The 24,648-nt window shown below is 33.8% G+C and overlaps 4 protein-coding genes across 8 annotated transcripts in view; 1 reads left to right on the forward strand and 3 right to left on the reverse strand.

Annotated features, from left to right (window-relative positions):
• The first annotated feature begins 68 nt into the window (after positions 1-68).
• Positions 69-3,734, forward strand: LOC144847661 (uncharacterized). Its single transcript, XM_078704149.1, has 6 exons — positions 69-160; positions 466-852; positions 1,040-1,347; positions 2,287-2,485; positions 2,847-3,033; positions 3,489-3,734. Exons 2-6 carry the CDS (start codon positions 529-531, stop codon positions 3,581-3,583), a joined length of 1,113 nt encoding a protein of 370 aa, XP_078560275.1. The 5' UTR covers positions 69-160; positions 466-528; the 3' UTR covers positions 3,584-3,734.
• Positions 3,588-5,981, reverse strand: LOC144847669 (uncharacterized). The gene is made up of 2 exons (XM_078704157.1): positions 5,870-5,981; positions 3,588-5,392 (listed from the first exon to the last, which is right to left on the reverse strand). The coding sequence occupies exon 2, from the start codon at positions 5,293-5,295 to the stop codon at positions 4,495-4,497; it is 801 nt and encodes a 266-aa protein (XP_078560283.1). The 5' UTR covers positions 5,296-5,392; positions 5,870-5,981; the 3' UTR covers positions 3,588-4,494.
• A 3,170-nt stretch (positions 5,982-9,151) lies between these two features.
• On the reverse strand, positions 9,152-11,229 carry LOC144847912 (uncharacterized). The gene is made up of 2 exons (XM_078704493.1): positions 11,024-11,229; positions 9,152-10,447 (listed from the first exon to the last, which is right to left on the reverse strand). Exons 1-2 carry the CDS (start codon positions 11,150-11,152, stop codon positions 9,575-9,577), a joined length of 1,002 nt encoding a protein of 333 aa, XP_078560619.1. The 5' UTR covers positions 11,153-11,229; the 3' UTR covers positions 9,152-9,574.
• Positions 11,230-12,666: 1,437 nt separating this feature from the next.
• The window catches only part of LOC144847626 (epidermal growth factor receptor kinase substrate 8-like), a 41,416-nt gene continuing 29,434 nt past the window's right edge, over positions 12,667-24,648 (reverse strand). For 2 of the 5 annotated variants that reach the window (XM_078704086.1, XM_078704087.1), the window contains 9 exons: positions 23,918-24,141; positions 23,700-23,805; positions 23,008-23,247; positions 22,405-22,638; positions 20,509-20,686; positions 20,063-20,161; positions 16,589-16,757; positions 16,058-16,190; positions 12,667-15,527 (listed from right to left, as the gene is read on the reverse strand). In XM_078704086.1, the coding sequence (XP_078560212.1) occupies positions 15,384-15,527; positions 16,058-16,190; positions 16,589-16,757; positions 20,063-20,161; positions 20,509-20,686; positions 22,405-22,638; positions 23,008-23,247; positions 23,700-23,805; positions 23,918-24,141 (1,527 nt within the window). In that variant the 3' untranslated portion in view covers positions 12,667-15,383. Of the gene's footprint in view, positions 15,528-16,057; positions 16,191-16,588; positions 16,758-18,867; positions 18,952-20,062; positions 20,162-20,508; positions 20,687-21,516; positions 21,874-22,404; positions 22,639-23,007; positions 23,248-23,699; positions 23,806-23,917; positions 24,142-24,648 lie in introns of those variants that run through there. The other 3 variants (XM_078704088.1, XM_078704089.1, XM_078704090.1) reach the window with 3 other exon arrangements.

Genomic DNA, 24,648 nt, shown 5'->3' on the forward strand with positions numbered 1-24,648 from the left:
TCAATTGTTACCAATTGTTGACATTACATTTTTGTTTGTTACATAATTTCTTTATATCTTATGTTTTAGTTTGCGAAACCATAACACCAGAAAAGGCCCAAATAGGCCTAGATATCTGAACACATTTTATTGAAAAGAAGAGGTTCGGTTGGACTTGAAGGTTAGTTTAGTTTATTTTTAAAGAATGTTCTAAACAAATACGATAGGCCTAGGCCTACATTTTTTTTTCTCGCAAAAATACATTTCTTTAATTCTAGGCTCTAGGCCTATAGAATGAGTGCAGAATATATTTTTAGGCTTTAGCCTATTCTGACTCCTTATTATTCATTGATGACTAAATAAATAGTAAATAATAGAGAAACTCAACAGTTCTTTTCAGAACTAATATACGCGGTGTACCGCAAACTTTATATCAGCAAATAAATAGTATAATATTTTTTTATTTACTCCAAATATATTTTGTAGGAGGCATGCGCAATACAAATCAAGGTTTAGCCGCACTAACTAGGCTACTATCACACGTGTAAAATGGATAAAGTTGACACCAAAGTGTTAGACAGCATGTATCATCGTATACATAATTTCAATCTACCATGTAAAGAAAAGCCTTCATTCGAATCAACATCTTGCCAGCAGCTATTTGCTTGTGACGTAACACCCGAGGAAGATTTTACGGAGAATGACGATTTTTCAAATGCGTTAAAACGTTCACAGAATATACTACAGTCTAAACAGAACGATTCCGCCGGAGAAAGTAGTTCCGGTGATTATCTTGCTCCTTTCAGCTTAAATGAAATTTTTATTCAACTTAGCCCACATGGTAGGCCTATAGTAAACAACAATAACCAACAGGTAAATGGTACTATTATAGTTTGGTAAACATCGTTGCTTACACAGTACTGGGTTCAAATCCAGACGGAATCTATAATCTATAGATATCAGATTTTATAATACTTTTTTTTATCATTTATATTTTTAATAAATTTCAAAAATAAATCTAAGCCGCTAATTAAGTTACGTTACGATTTTATTCCTCCAGGATCATGACATACGCGGTTGGTCATCATGTCCCACAATCCACTTGCACCCTACTCATCAGAATGCCCAAGACACATCCTGTAAGTCTGCTACTTATCTATCAACCTCTTCCAGTTATAACGATGCGAAGAACGCGCCACGGTCTCATAGTGCTGGTTCCTCCTCGAAGAAGAGTAGAACCAGCAGAGAAGGAGCTTCATCCCGTAGAACAAGTGACGAGGGCTTCTGGAATGAACCCCCTCCACCTATGCCTATTCAGTACCTCTTCAAACATTATAAATATCCAAGGCAATATGTAATTCAATACAGGTAGGCCTAATATTTGTCAATGCTTTATGCTCAGACGATATTTTATTGTTCTGATAACATCGTTTGTATTTCCTGACGCAAAAAAAAAACACTTATCGCTTCTATTCGTAGTAATGATAACAATTATTGTAATATTGCATTATCATTATTCGATTGTACAATGTGTTACATCAGAGAAGTTCACTCTTCCCTGGTTACATGTTATGTACAGTATTTGAGGTAGATTACTTCAGGGAGATGTAAAATAAGACATCTCTAAACTTCGCATTACTTTCTCTTAGTCTGAACTGAAGCTTATGATATCGGTCATATCGCCCTCATGCGATTAGGCGAAGTAGATCAAAGTTCGTGATAGTGACGTATGGTAGTATGTTTAATCATGGGATTTTACTCTTCCCTGGTTTAATTTACATAACAATATGACACAATAGGGTCTATTTCGTCATAAATAGAAATAACATACACGCAAGCTTTATTTATTTATAAAATTTCCCAATATTAAGCAAGGAGGGCCGGCAAATATTAAAACAATCAGATATTAAGTTTCTTGGGTTTATTTTTCACTTCAATTTTTGAAGATTGATTTGAAGTAATATTAATAATTTAAAGTCTGACTAATAAAGTACGATGAGGATTGAAGATGACACTTAAAAAAAAGAAGGGTTTGTTCGACACCCCCACCACCCCCTTACCCTCATCCACCCGGGTACGGTCTTGTTCAATAAAGAATGGATATGTTTAGTAAGGACTCCACCAATAAAAAAAAGAATAGGCTAATGCAATTTTTTTCTGATTTTTTCTTTTTTACTGCAGCAGCATGAGCAGTGACCGTTGATAACATGTTACATAACATGTAAAAATGGGACGATTGATTGATTATAAATTTTTTTTCTATTATTAACATATTGTCTGTTAATATCCATGTATAAAACCTTGCAGAGAGAAGTATACATACAAGAAGTTGAAGGAAAGATTGTCGCTAACCAAGAATTTCGTGTCATCTGGCGGTTCCATCCCAAAAGCACATCTCGTCTGCATTGACGCCCGCCAAGGGGTACGAGGTGTTACCCTCGGCAGTAAATCCGAATGCGAACGGATTGTAGAGAGCTTCGAACAAGTAATCCATGACAAAAGGGGGGTAAGTAAGCTTACTTTGGTAAGTTACTATGAATGAGATGGGGGGGGGGGGATACAATATAAATGAGCTTCCCTTATCTTTCTTCTAATGTTTAAAGAGATTTTACGAAGACAGTGACACGCCTGTTAGTACAAGACATGACGCCAAAAATTGCTTCGAATAAACTCCGGACCGGGACTCCGGAACATAACGACATGCGTGTGATAATTGCATTAGTTTGTCACGTGAACCGAAACCAGACAAAATTTACTTCTAAAACCGATACTGGATACTACGTCCCGAATTACGATGACTACAGAGTCTATAGAGATTTAGAAATGCCCCTGGAATTCTGTTTCAAAAATGTATTTTATTTTTTTAGAGTAAAGATCCAAGTCAGAAATGGGATTTATTTGGCCATTTAACCGATCGATGTGATCCGACGTTAACGGTAAATAACCCTTCACCGACAGAAATAGCGACATTTGCCAAAATGCCGACAGTTCGTCGGTTATCGCCGTCCATTCCAAGTAACTCCAACGGAAGATTTGGGTTCCGTGGAACTCCAGGTAATGAAGAGGATTTGTTGTACTGTTATGTAGCCGTTTTGTATATTGTACAATGTATATTGCGACAATTGGTTACCTAGCTTCGTCCGGTTCCTACTCTAGTACGCAAATGAAAGGACGTACGCAAGACTATCCGAACTGTTGCTCGTGGTTAGTCAAATTTCTAAAAGCCAACTCAGACAGCGTCGCACGACGAGGCCCGACAAAACGTCTTGAATCGTCGGTGCTGTACTGAGATAGCGTCGGGCGTAGTTTTTAGATCGTCAGGAGAACATTAAACATGTTTACTTTTCTCCCGACCCGATCGGGCTTCATCGTGCAACGCTGTTTACGTCATTGTGTTGCGTCAGAATCAAAATGCCGATTGCTGTGCTGTTAAAATTTAAAAGGGTTAATTATTGTACGTTAGGGTCAGAAAGACAATGTAAAAATGTGTGTATCTATTGTCATTTCAGAAGCACACTACCCATTTCAGTTAAACATCTCAGTCGGAAGCTGCACCATCAACACACCAACCAAGAAAAGCAGCCGTGGAGTCATTACGAATTGAACATCTGTTGTGTGTTTTTAATTTGCACGGTATATATTTTATATGCTATATGCCGGATGTCACCTGAGTTTCGCCATTGACGTTTACTAGGCTTTAATTAGTATTTATTAATTAGGGCCTATTAACAATAAATATTATACTTAGTACTATAGAGCATTGATGCATTTTTTAATTTTGCGGCGTACAAGTCGTCATTTAACATCCCATCAACCATGGAGGTCGTTGCTTCAACTTGCCAGATACAGTAGGCCTAGTGATCTTGATGAACAAGGTTCGACAATAGTTAGTTAATAATTAATTAGTATTATAACTATTTATAATTACTCTGTGATTAACATATCAGTCTGCTGGAGCCTACGTGCGAACATTTTCTTACCATGACCTTCTTACCAACCAGAACTCCATGAGTCTTACTGACTCTCTGATCCTATCGCAGTAGTAAGATAAGTCGATTTAAAAGTGCAGAAAATACTGTACATCAAAATTCTTAAAACGTAAATGTCATGCATTGAACATTAACTTCTATTTCTTAATAATGTGTTATAATGTATATAAACATAATATTATATTGTGCGTCCGGTTATGGAGTATGCAGTTCAAGCCTGGTCACCATATCTACAACAAGACATCAATAAACTTGAGAAAATCCCACAACAAGCAACAAAACTTGTACCAGAACTCAGAAATTTGCCTTATGAAGAGCGCAGGATACAGCTTGGTCTACCAACTTTACAGGAAAGAAGGGAACGCGGAGACTTCATCGAAGTTTTTAAATTTTTGAATTACGAAACTATAGATCGCCACTCCATTTTTAAATTAGCATCTGAAGTTGATCCAAATATCACTCTAAAGGTAAGAAGGTAAGAATATATGCCTATAGTTTAAGCCATCATTCGACAGAATAATTACTTCTATTCTAGCAAAAATAAGAAATTGCCATCACAGGTTCCGATTGAGCCGTTGCCGCCATTAGCTGGTCGATAGTTGACCGAATAATGTTGTAATTCCATGAAACCTTTATTATCAATTATATGCCTATTACATTCTTCGTTATTGTTGCTTGGATATTTTGATTGAGAATATTTCGAAGAACTCTTTTTAGTGCCATTCATTGTGAAAGAGGTTCCTTGGTCTTTTTCTCTCAAAAGCCTGTTGCATTGATCTTTCTTGTGCTTCTTTCTTTTTTCAACTTTCAGGATGTCACAGAGTTCTTTAATTCTCCTTATAAGTCGATCTCTTGTATTGGACAACTTGAAGCAGCTCTTCTTTAGGTTGGACAATTCTTCTTGGACATCACAAAGATCCTGTTCCAATTTGGCAATAACTTCTCTCTGTTCCTCAATTTCAAGATCAGCGTTAATTAACCTGACGTCATTGTCTTGAGACTGCGTGCTTTCTAGATCGTGGATCCTATTTTTAGCTTCGTTGAGGTCTCTTGTTTGATCACGTAAGAAGCTTTTTAAGACCGTTACTTCAGACTTGGCTTCCCGACAGGTTTCTGCTAATGTCAAAACAAATTCTTCACGTTCGTCGTCATATTGTTGCCATTTGATGTTTCTTCGTTTTTCTTCCTTATACTTTAAAGCCAAGCTTTCATTCTTTTCCTTCAGGATTCTGACTTGATGTTTTTCGTGTATTCTATTATTCTCTCCAATTGCGGATGCCATTATTAGTAAAAATGGAATTACTGAAGGTAAAAGATTATTTTCCATATACCTACTGTGTGTACTGTGTTGAACCCGATGTTCAGCAGAGACAATTTCACTCTTTCCTGAGCAGATCAACAAGTTGAATAGCAAAATGTTGAACCTTAAGCACAAAAAAAGGAATAAAAAGTCTAATTATTTGCTCGCAAGGGGACAATATATAGAACATATTCAGATGGAATGTAATGGTGGCAGATTTATGGAAGAGATGTCGAGTATCCATATAGGTTGATCCAGGAAAGTCTAAAAGGTGAAAAATTGGCTTCTCTGAGGTGGTGGGGGGGGGGGGGGGGGTTTGGCGGTGGTAATTTCTCATCCCAACCCCGCCCATAGGCAAATATTTTGCACTGCATACGGTAATTAGTTAAATAATGCGAATAAAAAAGGATAAAACTGTAGCCATGGACCTCAATTCTGCTTGCTAAATGGTATAGGCTATACTACTTATTGTTATAAAAGTAGCCTGGAGCATGCACCGAGTGCTTCCAATCTCAGGTACAGGCCTCATGCTGATCAATCGAACATGTTAATCTTAGCCAAAATTAACAGCTCAAAATCAAATAAATAAAACAATACTCACTCAAAAACGTTAGATTTCACCAATTATACTGCAGTCTGCATAGGACAATCGATTGTACAGTGAGTTATTTCCCTGACCTGCACATAGACAATTGTGATGATGTACAATAATATGCAAATTACATATAGTCTATAAATAAACTGTGGAATAACCAATACCATGTGAAGGGAAATACCATTAACACTATGAATAGGCCAAGTAATATTGCATTGCGTGCATTAGTTTAATTTAAGTCAGTGAACTGAGGTGGTTTCTGTAATATTCTGTCTTATCTTTTCACTTGTTATTTCTATTTTCACTTTTATTGTTTTATTTGCTAGTTAGATACGGTATTATAGGGTAATGTGTTTAAGAGCTTCGGCTCGTTGCATAACCCGTTTTGTATCAAATACGTTTTCCGTTCATTATGATTTAGATTAAACTTATAGAAATATTCTTGTAAAAGAAATACTGTATATTATATTCTGTTGATACAAAATAAATGGTACGTCTAGTACCGCGAATAATTAATCTTACTTATGCCATGGAGAAATAATTAAGTTAGTTAATTTATTTCTTTCTGCTTATACATAAAAGGGTACAAGACCATGAGTATTAAATTGTCTAATGATAAAGCGATATTCAAATAGTGGCATGTCTTAATTTTTCGCTGACATTATGTTCTGTGATGACTAAATTGTTTTCTTTTATTAATCGGTATAATAAACAAAAACCAAAACAATACATTACAATATAATTTTACTGTTTGTTCTGATGTCATCAACTTATCATGTATGACATAGTGTTTGTTTTGCTCAACAATCATTCAGTTTGTTTGTTGTCTGGTGATTAAACAAATAACTCATGTTTTATTTGAGGACATAGGCCTATTCAATATAGTCATCATCATTTTAATGAAACTAAAACACAGTTAAACAAAACTAGTGGCGCGTTTAGCTTTCGGTCACTCCCGGTTAAGTTCCCAACCACTATCTACATTAGTAAACAGAGTTATTTTTTCATGTTTTACGACTGATTAAAATCAAACATAGGCGGCGTCTTGCGGTACAAAAGAACATCATACGTATTAAGCCGACTCTCTTTAAGAGTATAGTATAAAAGTATAACAAAATAAAAGGGTTTTACCGGTTATATTTTTAGAACGAAGCTTTAGAGTTAACTTCCTTTTAAGTACAAATGACGGAATGAAGAATGTTTTATAACAAGGCCCAATATGGAGAATTTGCCATTGTATACAAACCATATACGGTAAAACTACATCGGCTGCGTTTTAATTTTAAATATAGGTCTGTTCGTAAATCTAATAAGACTCAACATGACAACGACCGGTAACGTACGAGGGTGTACGGAATTCACAGGATAGACATGTAAATATTACGTCACAAATATAACAATAAAAGTTATAGGGCCTAAGTCAAAGATTAATAGGTGGCTAATTTTCACATTACCATAGAAATGTGTGCGTCGGCGTGTGACATAGGCCTAATATGGAATTAAGTATTTGTAATAGGAGGTAAGGGGGAGTAAACCTCGGTGCTCTGTGGGTGTAAATTAGTTCTGAATCAATGGAAGTATCATCATACTGATGGGCGTCTCTTCCGGCCGGTAGTAACCAGAAATAAAGGCATGAACGTCGTAATTTTTCTAATAAGCCCACACGATACATTCTCAGAAATGAGTCAAGAGTCGCACGTGGTTAACACCAAACCAATTTTAATTCTAAAATAATTTTTCGATCTCACCCGATTCCCAGTACTGTCACATACTTATTTCCAATCAAGTATCATAGGAATATTGGTAATTTGTGGTCATATTTGATCTCATATGTGGTGCCTCTGTATGGTTAGGTTAAGGGTTGTGTTACTACTAGAACGCGTGAAACACATCTGATAAAATATTACCAAATATTCTTATGATACTTCGAAAATAGATACAGTACCGAGAATCGGCTGTTAATCCTTATAAGCAGTTGATCAGCACCACCGGTTAAATTAAATCTCACATAAAAAGTATTACATTACTATTTTATTATAATCATGAAGGTCCATATACGATAGGCCACATTTAAGACGGTGACGTAATAATCACATCATGTTCAGGGTCTTGGGGATCCGAACAAACAAGACGGAAAACAAAGTGGAATACCACGATAGTTACACATGATCAGTACCGGTACCAAATTAGGTATCAGGAAGTTTATAGTCAATTTTTTTTTAATTCACAAGAAAAGAAGAGGAAGACAAAATAGTTAAATTCACTGTTGCTATTCAGACACGGATAAGACCATTATAAGTGATTGATACAAAGACACACGAAGAAGAGAAGGTATTGTATAGAACAAGTGTGTTTATTACACATTTTGACGCATTTTTTTATTCCGAAATAAAAAGATGAATGACTGAATAAATATTAACTTACTATGTTATTTATATATACTATATAAGTAACAGTTCTGCTCGTTTGTTGCATTGCATTGATGTTCAATAAAGATTAAACTACTATTATTTAAATTGTATTTGTTTAGGCCCAATGAATGAGAATGAAGTTTATCCAACCGAAGCAGCTGATCGTGGTCCTCAAATATTAAACATAAAACAAAGGAGAGAACCGTTTACAGTATACACATAATTGAAAATACAGATAGATATAAAATATAAAACAAGGATATATACATGGCTGCAGTCGCGTGCTCAAGTTTAGTGTTTATCGACCGACCAACCGACCGACATATTGAGCTGCAGCTGTAGAGTCGCGTTGCACGCAACTTTAAAAGGCAGTTAGAAAGACCGTGGTTTGAACTTGTTGTATTACAGTTTATTTTAATAAATAGTTAAGTAAGTAAAACCTAATTAAAATATAAACAAAATTATTAAATTACTTACAGTTACAAATGTATAAAAAGTCGTAGAGAACCAGCTGTACATTTAAATAAATAAACAATACATTTTTACAGATATTTTACAATTCATTAAAACTAAGATAAATATAAAATCCTTTAAATATAAACTTAGACCGTTGTATAAAACTAAACATAGGCCTTAATAATACTGATAGTGAATGCTATATTAATATAGTAAAATATAAAAGTATACAAATTAAACAGTACAAATAAATATATTAAGACAACCATTTTGTCGGATTTCCCTTTAAAACAGCACAAAATTAAACATTTTATTTCACTTTTTATGATATAACAAAAATATAGACCGTTTAATTAAAGAAACACCAATTCAAATAATGTTCTTTTTATGTTTTGAACAATTTTCTCAATATTATTTAAAGATACATATGATTTTGCCAATTAAAAAACCGCAAATTACATAATTAAAAATTAACTTATATATTATTTTACAATACTTTTAGTTATTGTTGAATGTCAACCATTTTTTTCTTTTTAAACTTATTGTTTTAAATAACATTTTAAACACAAAATTAAACTTTCATTTTTAATGTATTACGATTAATGTAATTTTATATAATAAATAATAATTTTTACATAATAATACACATTATAAAAAAATTCATAGAACCTTCCGAATAGAATACATTTTAAACCCTGTTGATAGTACTGTTCAAACGTTTTCTTTGGATTTTGATAATTTAATATATTTTTTTATTTTTTTTAAAGTATTACAGTATTTTAATACTAATAATAACTGATTCCACATTGTTTTCAGACCCTCGAATTTAAATGTACATAAATCATTAGCATTGATCCATATGTTCTACTAGTTTATCATGTTCAGAATATGTAAAATGCTTTGAACATTTTGGGCACTGAAGCTGTACGCAACCATCAGCAACATCTTCTGCAGAATCTGTTCCATCAACCTCAAGATCTTCTGAAGTAAGTTTGCTATTGTTCTGAATGTTGGTAGGAGAACCTGGTAAATCAACCACATCAAACCCATTAATATTATCTGCTTCAACATCGTCATAATAAGCTTGATAATAGTTGTTCCTTGGCCTCGGTTTGTAGATATTACGCATGTAACCACCTCCTCTCATTGGCGCGTCAAAACCTCTCTGCAGCTCTCCCAATTGCTCCTGGTAGAAGAATATCAAATCTTTCTGTTGTTTGTTTGCAAGTTCAGCTTTTTCTACCTTCTCTTTGAGTTCTTGCAACTGACCTTGTACTCTGGCGCGATCCTTTCGCTCTAGCTCAAAATCCTCTCGGCTGGTTTTGATCTGATACTCAAGAGCTTGGATCTTTTCTTTGTTGGTGTCTTCCACAATTTCGTTACACTTTGGCTCGCAAAGTTCATTAATTTGTTGCTGCAGAGATGTCAACTTTAAGGTCAATTCCTTGACATATTCTTCTCTCTGTCCATCATACATTTGCCACCTTGTGTTCATCGTAATCACATCTCCAAGCTGTTCTGTTAATTTCTTATTGTCTTTTTCCAATTCAAACACTTTCTTTTCAAGATTTTCTATCTTTTCCTTGTCAGATTGGTTTCCGTTCGTTTGTGAGTATGAAATACCTCTATCCTCATGTTGATAATTTCTAATTTCTTTGGAAACATCACCAATGATAATCACCATTTGTGCCAATTTTTGCTGCAGGTTATCTGTTTGCTGAGAGAAAAAAAACAATCGTTTAAAAATATTTATCAATGTAATTGTTACAATGTCATTATTATGCAGTTGGGGGTGGGGGAACGCTGTGTATGATGCCACCTTCACTCACCTTTAAAAAAAATAGAGGTGGGGATGGGGGATGGGCTGAACATTGTAAAATTACATTCTGAACAATCTAGGCTAATGTCCTATAATGTCAATTTCTAAATGTTTATCTTTGCTCTTAAAAAAATTAAACCGATTGATAATTTGATTCATCCTTGAAAGTTGAACAGTTTTAAATATTGAATAAGATTTCGATAAGGTTTTAAAAAAATACTGCAGCAGTGATGTTAATTATGTAGCACGTAAATTATCAAATAGGCCAATTGACTAAGACTAACTAATAATAATAATAATAATGTAATATAAATCCAATGGCAAATTACTAAAATGACAATGCTGTGGCTGGATCTCAATGGAGATACAAAATAAAATAAGCAAAAAGCTAAATCGATAAAGTAAAACAGCAGAAAAAGTAGCAGAGCTTTCGGGAAACACTAGCCCTTTAGTAATAATAATAATAATACTTACAGTCCTATGGCCACCATCCTTCAATACTTGTATATCTGACTGTTTTGTACCCTTTGATGTGAAATAATAAGAATCATCTTGCATTCTTGGTGGATTGTTGGCAGGTATGTGTAACTTTGTTGACGGCATTTTGTCAATTATTAGTCTCTGTAATATTACAATATTCCTCCTATACAATTGAATTGAATGTGTGACTGTCCACGTGTAAATTTGTGATACTTATAAGGCACGCGAAGCATATATACATGTATAAATATTGAAATGGGAAGTTATTGTAAGCTATTTATAGATTATGACTCACTCCACTGCCTGGAAATTTCCTGATTCGACTCGTCGCGTTTCGCTTTGTGATGTAACAATAGATACTACATAATGAAATTAATCAGTCGATACTCAGCTGATACTGCATAGCACGTTTAACTTTATTTGTTTTTTTGTTGTAATTTCAACCAAATTTGCATTATAAAGCAGAAGGCAATTAAGAACAAAAATGGATACAATCACCTCATGCAATATCTTTCACTCGTCTCCTTCCAGAACACTCATCCATCTTCGCTTCGACCATTCCAATCAAGAACACGTAGACATACATTTGCTGACCGGTCACTGTCTCTTGCACAGCTCCATTCTTATGGAATGCTCTTCTACAATCAGGCATATGATTTATGACGTAATTTGTTTTTTATGTTCCATAATTATTGCGAATTTATGTTCAAAACATACACAAAACAAGATAACAGAAAAAAATCTAATCTTATAGTACGATATTAATATTTGTGTTTTCTCTCATTGTTATACCATGGAAGAAATTTCCTCCATGGTTATACATACTTTCTGCATCCACCTCGATTCGATTAGGTAGGCCTACATTACATTAAAATCGACAAATATGTGTACATTCTCGGAGGCACGTGCCATGGTTTTTATTGTGATTTCATGCTTCTTACATTGTAATATCATGGTGGAGAGTGGTAATATCAACCACGCTACGTACGGGAAGAATTGTTCGTAATCCGAGCGGATCGTCGGTCACTTGATAAGGAACTTCAGATATATCACGTTTTGGCTTTTTTCCCCCTTCTATTTTTTTTTATCCGTAATGTAACAAAAACACTGCACAGGAAAATTCGTTTGGAAAGTTTGATATGTAATCACTATCCATCATAGAATCAATAGCTTTCATCATGAAAGCAATATGTGAATGTAAAGTTTTCTAATTTCAATAACACCCGGCCACCCTTTCAATTCACTAGTTTCGATCGATAAATAAAAAGTAATCGCTTGGGAATACTGTTGGGAATTTCCAAAACCGATGACGTCACCTTTCCAAACTAAATCCAGGTGTTGAATGGCAATGAAGCGTGAAACTTATTCCCCACCCCCGACGTTGCGCGGGATAGCGACCCCTAAATGTCATAATTAGGGTCATGAATTATTCATGATTTCTGGCTTAACCCAATAGGAGAAAAATAATGCGTACCGGTAGCGATATATATTTCTTTTCGTACATAAGTTGGGCCTCTCATGAAACGTGACAAAATAAACATAATTCATTAGTCAAATCACGGTATGATTTCAAGGGACGCAATATATCAGTTGCCACGTAGGCCTATGTCAATCAATAAAAACATCAAACAAGTGAATTTAATTATTGATATTATTAATAAATGAATTTTGTAATGTTTCACAACTGAAAGAAAAATATAAAAACGAAATTGTAACTGGTTTAGAAATTACATAGATAAGTATACTTTCCTACACATGTTGCAATTTTGTTATGCAATATGATAATACAAGGTAAAACGGCCTCAATTGTAGTTATTATATAATCAATCAAGTTCTTAGCATATCTCTGAATTGTTTTCTTTTACCATAATGATTTTTAAAATACAAATTGTCTATTTGCTACAAAACTGAAAAAAAATTCCTGCTAAAAAACGACTTGAATTGAGATTTCAGTCATTCAAAATATGGGCACTGATCCTTATAATATAATACAATTATTTGAAAAAAAAATATATACATTCAAGTTTCTCTGAAATTAGTTTTTAGTTGCTCAGTGTTTAGATTCTTTGCTATCAAAGCCTATTCTTCCATCATTTACCAAGTACAGTACTGTCCTCTTGAATTCTTATAATATAAGAGTGGGGTTACAATTGAATCAAGGAAAAAAGTGGGGTTACAATTGAATCAAAGCAAAAAGTGGAAAACTCAAAATACAATCAAAATACAACACAAAAGAGATAAGCTAAAGCTCTGTCTAAACTAGTTTGACAAAATAATGTGCCCAAATGGTATTGATGTGCCCAAATGGTAGCGATATGACGTCATTGTGTCCATATATGGCACATCACATTTTGTTGTCACATAAAGTTTGATAGTGTAGACAGAGCTTTAACAATTACGTGTAGTATTTGGATAACATTTTTTTTTACTTCACAACCCCAAAATAATTCAAAGATATTGTTTTTATTTAATATTTTTATGTATCTCGTACAAACTCATTCAAATTCAAATGAATATAAATTTATGTTAATACAAAGAAATCTGTAATTAACTATAATTAATATGGATAGATTACTATAGTTGCTGGTGTTGATATTTGTTTTTGCCTCTATAATTTTGTGTCTCTCGTCAACATCCAAAACGAATCGGTAAAAACAATATATGAAATTAAACATTCTATAGTACATTGGACCTACATTTTAGCAATAATAATAATAATATATAAGGGAGTCTAAGCTTGATAGCAATAACGTATATTAAATTTATATATAATCAGGAGTACACATGAATCGTAAACACACACCAAGAAACCAGGCTAAGCTTGGTTCCCTAGGATGCATCGCAAAGACGTAAGCGCAAAGCAAGTACTTTGACCAATCACAAGCGATGAATTTATTTTAAATGTCCCTTGTCATTGGTCAATTCGCTAGCGTTGCATCCTAGTATGAACCAAGCTTTAGGGTTTTGTTATCTCATATAGTAATCAGTTATTTACAGCATATAGAAATAAGAATATTGTTTTCAGTGTATAGCGAAGGCAGTCGAAAACAAGCGTAAAATATAAAGGCATTTTAGTACGTTCCTAAACAAACGTCTGTGTAACAATCAGCCTAACAACTTTTTACAAACATCGCACCAGTATATCCTCCAAATACAAAACAAAAATATGGAATCATAACAATTATTAATAAGAATTATATAATGGTAAGACACTGCTGGTATCAAGGCAATTAATCAATTAACTACTTTATTAATTAATGAATCAATCAATCATGTCGTAATCAAGTTTTATACATCATGATTTGTCAACAATGAATACATTTTTAACATTAAATGTATGTTTTGTCCCCTAATTTCAATTTTAATTTCATTTATTCATTGTTATTTATGGTTATTAAGTGTATAAATGTACACGAAAAATATTTTGTTAGCTCTAAATAAACAATTTCTGTAGCAGACAGTTAATCAAAAAAGAAAATATTTTTATAAGAAAACAATATCTTAATTAGTTGAGAAAAAATGTAACACTTTATTACATATGTTTCTATTTATAACGTGAATGCAAATGTGTATTTATTCCTTTGCAGTCACCCTTGCATAGATTTGCTATTTCAAATGTCATCACCAACTTAAATAAATTATGACATTAAACTTAAATATTTACTTTTTTTATGGAAATGAAAGTTTTAATATTTGTTTATTCAATTTTCCAATTAAATTATCAAGCAAATATTTTTTAAATAACAATATATTAGATATAAAGGCGTAATAGTAGTAGTAGTATGAACATAATAATTACAAAATATCAAGGTTACAATATTTAACATACCTTCTTTCTATTATCCATTACCACCTAATAAATGATAATATAACAATTATATTAATTATCTTAATAATAGATGTATGTACACTAATATTCTCCCTCCACATCTAACATTTTTATATATAATTTCTATTTTAATTTATAAAATAAAGTCATTTATACTACAAAAATATACCACATATCATTGTCAAAATTAATAAAGATCTTTTAAAGAAATTCTATCTATTTTTTTTGTATGATACACCTTTTCCATGATTTATATAAATGTTGGGGTTGAAAATACATAATATGAGAATACATAAGAATACCATTATATATAAAACATGATCAAATGCGGCGTGGTCAAACATAGCCTGGTCAATCATGGCATGGTCAAATATGCTAGTATCAAGTGGTCACTGGTAGCAAATACTAAATTTCATATGGTCAATATACAGTACTAAAGAAAAATATAAAATGCATGCTCATTTTGTGAAAAATACTGATTCTGCTTGTCCTTGCCACAAATGAATGAATATACTTAAGTACTATCTACATGTTAGGGAGGGCGGGGTTGAAATCCGGGGGTGGATTATTGAGAGGAATGTTATCATCCGTGCTCCCGCTACCGTTTGAGGAGGACCTTACTTTTCGTCGTTCCATGATCATCGCAAGTTCAGTAGTCGTGGATTTTTGCTGGAAGTGATAGAAGGGAAGGTATGGTTAGTAAAGGGAGTTAAAGGTATAGAAAGAATTCCGAATATTCAAAAAATAAAATATGAAGGAATAAAGCTCTGTCTACACTATCAAACATATTCCCAAATATGGTATTGATATGACATCATCATGTCCATATATGGGCACATCACATTTTTTTTTTCACATAAAATTTGATAGTGTAGACAGAGCTTTATAATAATGCATTTGATGGAATAGCTTCTTCAGTTTTAAAGAATTATCGTGAAATGAACATTGTATGCATAGTGTAGTATAATGAATATCTCAAAACAGAGAATGGAACTCACATAAGGTTTGTAGGGTAATGGGAGGAATGGTGGGGTGGGGTGTGTATACTATCCATTTATCACATATGTAATGAAAATGTAAAACATACAAAATAAAACGCAAGAGTATAACATTTTAATAACAATAAAACAAATTGTATTGTAGCATAATATGGTTGTGGTAGAGTACAGCGGATAGCGTGGCTAGAGGGTGATGCTTACCTCTAAGGGGGCCCTAGCCACCATCACTTGGCTATAGACACGTGGACCATCATCAAAGCATACTTGCTTCAGTTCTTCCTTGGTCAAGCTAAACAACTGTGCACCTGTTAGTACGCCTAGGCTATCCACCGTCCTGTTGAGAACAAATGTCATGAAATAAAATATGATTATTCATGGGCAATTGACCTAGCTGTGCTCCTGGAACTGGTATAAGCAAGGCAATCTAACAACGGGATGTTGAGCTCCGGAGATCAAAGGGTTTATCTGTGGCTACGACCTGATCAGTCCCACACCCCCTTTGATTGGCCAATTGGACGCCGCATTGAGGAAAATATGTACATAGTGCAGAACTGTAGGTATTTGTCGCAGCCAGACATAAGATCAAAGGACTGTTAAGAGTTCCTATCTTGGCAAGGTAAGCTCAATGTCCTGTTGTTAGATTGCCTTGATAGAATCTAGCCCACATATAGTAAGATAAATTTAGTGGTCTGTAGAAGTGTACACTAACCACTGCGTGCTGGAACTACTTACAGTTTTGAGAACCGCTTTGAATTTAACCATTTGGTAACTTCAGCTGGGGTTGAGTTGTAGGTAAGTGGAACAGTTGCATTTGAAGGCGTTCGTGTAATGTTGAAATTTCGTCCTTGACCTTGATTGACCCGACGCATTAACTCATCGTGGAGGTCGTCATGTTTCTTGGCTATTTAGAAATGGGAAAAAATAATTAAGAAACAAATAAATAAACATTGGAGTGGAGTTGTGGCTTGGTGGTTATGATGCTTGGTTACCAATCCAAGGGTTCAAGTCCTGTCATTATGTTTTATTATAAATAATAATAAACAATATTTATATAGCGCCTAATGGATCACTGAACCCTCTAGGTGCTTTACATTAGACCCTAACTAATGGTAATAAACTATCCCCCGCCGGACACCATTCCGGTATTATATTTATATTTGTTTAAATATTTTTTTTATTTTAACTCCACTCCCAAAGACTTGTAATAAGACTTTGTTTATATAGAGCATCTTGTGTATATGTTTGTCTTGTGAATGGGTGGATTACCACATTAGATAGTGAATGAATTCGCTTATTATACTTTATTTATATAACAATTTGCCTAATATATAAAAACAAAACAAAAACAATTCTGTGGGTTACTATCATTATACAATTACCTATATTAAAAACTATTTTAGTTGAAAATGTGGTTAAAATTCTTTTTTTAGTTTCAATATTAGTATCAGAGACCTAGATGTCAGTTTATAAATACAAGAATGTTTTGTTGGAATAACCAACCAAATTGTTTAGACTAAAGAATGGGTAAGTTCCTGTACATTATTAGTATTACAATAACAGTACAGTTGTAGTGTGTTAAAGTTTCATTTTCAGTCAGTACAAGGGATTATGTTATAATAATAACTACATTGTTGGTTGGTGATTGGTCTATTATTATTATTATTCCATTAAATTTTAATTTATATCAACAAAAAAAACGATATCTCTAAAAAAGCACCTGAATAATATATTACTTAATTTGAATAAATCGAATAATAAACTACTGTTTTCTTTTTGTTTTGTTTTTTTTTATTTAAAGTGCATGTCTTGTATGGTTTTTCTACTTGTTTATTTTAGTCATCACCATATTTATTATTTGTTTTATCTGGAGGTTCAGATTTATGGCTTATTGTAATCTCCACACACACATATAAATGTTGTATATTATTTAAATAAATGAATGTATATATATACTGTAATATGTTGTGTGAAATAATACTAAAACTGAAAAGTGCACAGAATCAAGTGTTGTGGAATTGAAAAAAAAATGTTTTTGAACAAATAAAAATGACTTGAAATGACAACATTCACACAAGTTCCCTTTGTTTTCAATTTAAAGAAGATACTGATGATGATAAATAATGAAATATCAAATATCTAGTGATAAAATATAGAAATTATATATAATAAATTGCAAGAACAGTTAGAATATGTACAGGTACATGAAACAAACAAAAACCTAACCAACTCTCCTAATACTATTACTATAGGCTACCTGAATACTATAAGCAGCTGTACCAAAGTAGTACACAGTTTTAGGAGAGTTGATATGGTTTAGTGAAAGCTAACACAATATGACACTAATGTTTATACATACTACATACGTGACGATACAATGTTACAAACCATAAGACAGAAAGATAAAGGTTTTATTTTTAGTTTTTGGATAATGGAAGAAATGTTCCAATATATTTAGCGATATCCCATTTCCCACTAAAGGTGCATTTTATTCCACCACAACTATGTACCTTGTGGTTCACTATATAAAGGTAACAAATGTGTTTGTATACTGGTACTTGTTGTACCATCGTTATACTATAAATTTTAAAACATAGACCTCCTATGTGGCTGTACTTATTTATAGAATTATAGAACCCTCTATGATTTGGCTATGTTTTATAAATTAATTATTAATGGTTGGAACCTCTCTTCTTTTCTGTTTGCTATGATATAGTAGATTTTTGTAACACTGTTTTTCAGAGAATGGATGATTCATTAATTAAAGTCTGGCACTGGTAGCAATTCTATGATTTTTAAAAACATTGACAATTCTATGATTTTTAAAAACATTGACAATTCTATGATTTTTAAAAACATAGTTTCCACTTCAGAGCTCAACTTTAAAATGTCTATACTATAGCATGACACACTCAGTATTATAATGTGTAATTAAGTATGTGCATATGTATTATGTGCAGTGTCCATATATAGAGTCTAAGTTTATGGCTCACTGTGTGTATATATATATATACCTTTCTGAACATCCATATCAATGCGTCTTAGCTCTTTAGCGCGTATAGCTGTAGCTAGATCCATCTTTGCCGGACTTTTACCGCCTGCAAACATTGAATTATTAATGGAAATCAAAAACAAATACTTCCATTAAGATCTTAGAAAAGTTAAATATTCCAAGGAAAGTGGAGATGTAAAAATAGGTATATTTGATTGGTTGATACAAGCTTTTCAAACTACTCCCCACGTAAAGCTCTGTCTACACCATCAAACTAGTTAGACAAAAAAAGTGTGATGTGCCCAAATATGGTAGTGATATGCCCAAATATGGTACTGATATGACATCATCGTTGTCCATTTATGGGCACATCACATTTTTTTTGTCACATAAAGTTTGATAGTGTAAACAGAGCTTAAGATCGAGGAGTTCAAGGAGATGGATCGTCTCAAAACAGACCAGTCCGATAGGCCTATATATTTAATTTTTCAATTTCATGGCGCGTTGGTAAATCTACAGAGCTTATCGAGTCCAACAAACACTCTGCACATGCTCAGTTAAAGAGTATGTTTGTTAGACTCGGTAATAAACATAAAAAGCATTAGTTTGTAAATTAAAAACATATATAGAGACATATAATATATAATATCTTGTACATAAAAAGCAATATTAGCAATTGTTAGAAGTTGTACTGAATAATATATTGTTTATATATAAAAATAAATGTCATTTGTTTAGTACTCAAAGGAGCTACCTTTCTTGGGACAAGTCGCAATAAGAGGAATAAATATCCATCATATCTGTCAACACCTAATAAGGCCATTCAATCTAAACCAGTGGGTAATGGCGAATTTACATAGACGAGCGGTAACGGTAATACAAATATAGAATCTATGTTATTCTTTATGACAATTTTACTGGACAGGCGGTTTCCGCTGTGGATATATACAGATCCTACAGGGGACAAGCTACATGGTTTTCCCGCTTACCGTTACCGCTCGTCTTTGTAAATTGGCCTTAATGCCTCATTTAAAAGACAGTTTTACATACATTCCAACGCAACATACAGAATAACAGGGTAGAATACTTTCACGTTTTTAGACTTACTCAAACTCAATTCAACTCTCTAATAAAGTCATATGCTTGTTAATTTACCATTACCAGTTTATAATATTACGAGTGCAAGTGGCTTTTGCGGTATTTTTGTTTATACTTACTAGATCTTGCAAGCGCCGAAAAGTATGCATCGTAATCATAATCATAATTGTAATCATGATCATCGTAATCATGATCATCATTATCTGGTACATATGTTCCTACATAGTAATAATGATACTTCTTTTTTTATATAATGCTAATTATCATTAGGCCAATAAAGGAAGTGTTTTCTGAATAATTACTATGTTTTAAAATACTGTGATACGCCTGGGAAGTGTGAAGAGCTTAGTACATTTACTAGAAAATTGGAGGTAAAAATATCAATCATTCATTCAAAAATGCAAAAATTGTAACATAGAGCTCAAAATTTAACCTTACAACTACACAAACACAACAACAACATGTAAATCATACTTGTTAAGTTATAATTATAGTATTTTTTTTATTATTACTAAACATACACATTCCATGCAACGGTGTTTAAACATAGAAATATTAAACCTACCATTTTTCATTGGAGCTGGTTGGGGGTTACTTTTTCTTTGCCAACTGTTGGTCTGTAATACCGGGGGTACTGCTGGTGGTGGTGGAGGGGGGAGTGTAGGAGCTGGGGGTGGAGCAGGGGCTGGAGCAAGTGTTGGAGCTGGGGCTGGGGCAACTGGAGGTGTCTTTGGCCCATCCACCTAACAAAAATAAAACAAACAGTTAATTATATAAATTTTAAAAATTGCATGATCATTTAGTAAAAAAATATGCCTTTTATGGTAAATGAATTTTAACATTTAATATACAATGTAGTGTATTATGTATGAGTGACATTCCATTAGCAAAATAATATGGGGAAAAACATTCATAATTGTATTACGCATTAGTGTGAATACAAGAAAAGGATTAGTATGTGAGACATAATACTTTATTTCCAAAAAAGGAAAACGCTCAAAATAACCACAAAATGATAGTAATAAATAACAATTCCAAAAATAGACATAAAACTAGAAAACAAAACTAAAAAATGCTAGATGAATCATAAATTGTAAAAAAAATCGACCTCCCCAAAGGAAAGTATAAAAGAGACATTACAATTGACAATGATACATTGTTACAATTAAATAAAAGAAACATTATACAATCATGAAAACATTGAGTGATTTTAACACAAAAAAATACATATTATATAGCAATTAATGCACAAAGTGCTTCACATTATTACTCTGGTCATGTTTTTGGAAGAAACACTTTTGGAAACATTCTCCCATAATGTTGCAGCCAGTAGACAGTGCGGTTGTGTTTTAATCTATACCAGGTACTCATTTATACACCTGGGTGGAGAGAGGCAAACGAAGTAAAGTATCTTGCCTAAGGATACAAGCAATGCGGCGAGAGTTGGATTCAAACTCATGATCAGTAGTTCAACGTCCAACACACTGTGCCACATGCTTCACAAAAGGGAGCGAACAAAATCTTATTTTGAGAAAGTGGAAATTCTCATTTTAATCAAGTACACATACTTTATTAAATTTACAACAAATTATGAAAGGGGTTTACAGTTATAAAAAATGTTTAAAAACAATCTGGACCATAGGAAACCAAACAAAAACCATAAAATCCAATAAATACAACATCTGATTATGAAAATAAAAATAAAATGAGAATTAGAAATTATAAATTGTGCTAAGGTTTTTGGACATACACGCATGTTGCCATGCACTAGTGCCTTGGTAGCTTTAACATCAGGTTTTTTGTGATCATTTAATGGACTATAGAGGGAGCCTTCCTCTATTCGATCATAGTCAACCTGATTTTGACTCTTGGCAGCCTTGTCTGCTATAATCTTAGCCAAAGCCGGATTCATCCTCCGAATGTGTTTAGGCTGCTTGCATGTAACGATAAAGTACAGAAAAAAGAAAAGCATAATAGCGGATTTATTCATTTATCCTCTCTTTTTTTTGGTAAAAAAGGCATCAAAACTTATAGCTTTATTGATGCTTATTCAATCAATTTATGGAATGAAAAATTGTGACAGACTGAATTGAAGTTACAGTAATTGAGTTTATGAATGAAAAAGTCAAAATTGGATTATTATTTATTAGAAAGGTGTGATGAGCCCATATATGGTAGTGATATGCTTAAATGTAGTAGTGATATGACATCATCATGTCCATATATGAGCACATCACATTTTTTTGTCACATAAGGTTTGATAGTGTAGACAGAGCTAACGGCTACATTCTCTGTTTAAAGTAAGTCATATCTCTATGGTTAAACTAAGCTTTCTGTCTGTGATTTTGATGGCAATTAATCAATGGAAAAGAAAGCAGATTTCATCATTTAGCACACATATATTACACCTCTACCATGCGACTTAACGCTGCTGTAACTCCCTAATGAAACCTAGCCTTACCTGGTCTTGTTGAACTGTTTGTGCTCCATTGTGATGATGATGATAGAGGACCTGCCCGCTACCCGGTGCGCCAAATCCATTTGGGGAATGTTGTGGTGGTGTTGGAGTGCGATTGTTTGAGTTGGAGGCATTTGTGTTTGGTTGGTTTGTTATCTCCAGGATTGTAGAAGGCACAAAACCTTGCTGGCCAGATGAGTTCCGTACTTCCCACCATTTTTTACGGTCATCAAGAATCTGGGAAAACAAGATGGAACTTACTATGTGAAGGACTTAAGTATCAAATAGGGGTGTCTCAAAGGAGGGGATCTACTGTATATATAACATATACATAGTCGAGGTGAGTGGCCGAGCGGTTAAGGCAGGGGTGCCACAAACCATAGCTATACAATCGGCACAGGTTCAAGGCACTACTTGACTATTTTTTCTGGTGGTAGAACAAGTCTTCTCGGATAAGGACTTAAAACTGTTGGTCCAGTTTACACATCTGGCTTAAAGAACCCAGTACATCTTTTGGAAGAGTAGGGGTTTACTGGTCTGTGCATTCCCTGCCGTTGTGGACAGATGAACAGGCGCCGTGGTATGTGTTGCAACTTTACAACCTACCTCTAGTATCTCTCCCGCCATAATAGTCAGCTCTTTGTTGTTGCGAGCGACAAAATCAAATGTGGCCTTGCCGAGTCTTGGTTGCAGAGAACGAGGCGACGACATTTCAGAATTGACTGCGGCTTGGGGAGGTGTGGGGGTAGCGGCTGGTGGTGGCCCTAGTGAAGACTGACGATATTCTGATGAGGTACTGGGTTGCTGTGGTGGCAATTGTCCATAGCTTCGTCTTTGATTATTAACCTAACAAAATATTATCATAAATAATTATTATTTTTACTGTACTGGTGTCGTAGATCAAGTGAAATCTCATAAAATAAAATCAAAATATTTGTTATACATTTCAGAAAAAAGTCGAACGCTTTGTAATTTTTAAAGTAATTTATATCAGCTTCTGCTTTTAGGATTTTTTCATGAGCTTTTCCAACTTTCATCCTTGATTGACACCGAAGTGGTTAAGATGATGTTGTGAATAATGTTGCCGAACAACGAAACATGTTTGCAAAAAATGTTGTCATTAAACTCAAGTTTATCTTAATTTTAATATGCTGTCGGAAGTTTGGCATAACCTTAAAAACTTTGGTGTCAAAGTAGGACTTACAAAAGTTGGAAAAGCTCTCGAAAAAATCCGTAAAAGCAGCAGCTGATATAAATTGTGATTATTATTATTATTGTTATTATTATATTGTAATTACCCCATCGAACTCCTGTGGTTGATTGCCTGGCAATGGCGGTGGAACCCAACCATTACGGAACTGTGGTGTGTATGCAGGTACATAGTGATCTTTAGGCCAGGCTGACCTGAAACGAGATAACAAAAAATGTAAAGAGAAACATAGAATTAGAAAGTCTTTCAAAAGGAGTACATTGATACACATGCTCATTCAAATATTCATAAACTCTTGCAGCTTACTTTGGTGTATTCCAGGCACGACCTAGAGTGATCCAGAGGTCATTCTCCCTCGATGTCAAACAGTTGCGGAGAAGCTCAATAGCTTGTGGTGTCAGAAGCGGTGAAACAACCGATGCTGCAAACTCAGGTCCCTGGCAGCTCTGAACCACTAGTTCCAATGGAATGAACAGAAAGTGAACCAGCTCTGGGGCATTTGGATCATGAATGTGAGCCTTCAGTTTTGCCTGTAATACAAGATGAAAATCAAATGAATTTTAATTCTTTCTACAGTATTTACATGAAAAGAAAAGAGCAGATCTTTCATAATGATATTGTGGATGAATCTGTGAATGAATTTAAATGGAAGTATATCACATAAATGTTGCCAATGGGCCAAGTTTTATTTTATTTTATTCAATCGAAACCAACAGCGATAATTACAGCCCATACAGGTTTGATACAAATAAATCCAGGACTGTTTAAAGCACCTTGATTGGTCCTAACATTGATCAAGGGTTTCTCTCGTCCAGTGCCCACCTTGACCAGAGGAAAGGCATGGGCCAATACGTCTGAGGTAGATAATAGATGCAGGGGAGATGCCATAAGAGTCAGCAGTGCTGATTTCAAATGCTTATTAGGACCCCAGCTCCATATACAGTAAAGAAAGAACAAAATATAGTAGGCAGCTTATTATGCATCAGTTTGATTTTGTCTTAACCTCTGTCGACACTATAAAACTTTATGTGACAACA

The sequence above is a fragment of the Antedon bifida genome, chromosome 7, assembly GCF_963402885.1.
Source record: "Antedon bifida chromosome 7, ecAntBifi1.1, whole genome shotgun sequence".
Taxonomy (NCBI): domain Eukaryota; kingdom Metazoa; phylum Echinodermata; class Crinoidea; order Comatulida; family Antedonidae; genus Antedon; species Antedon bifida.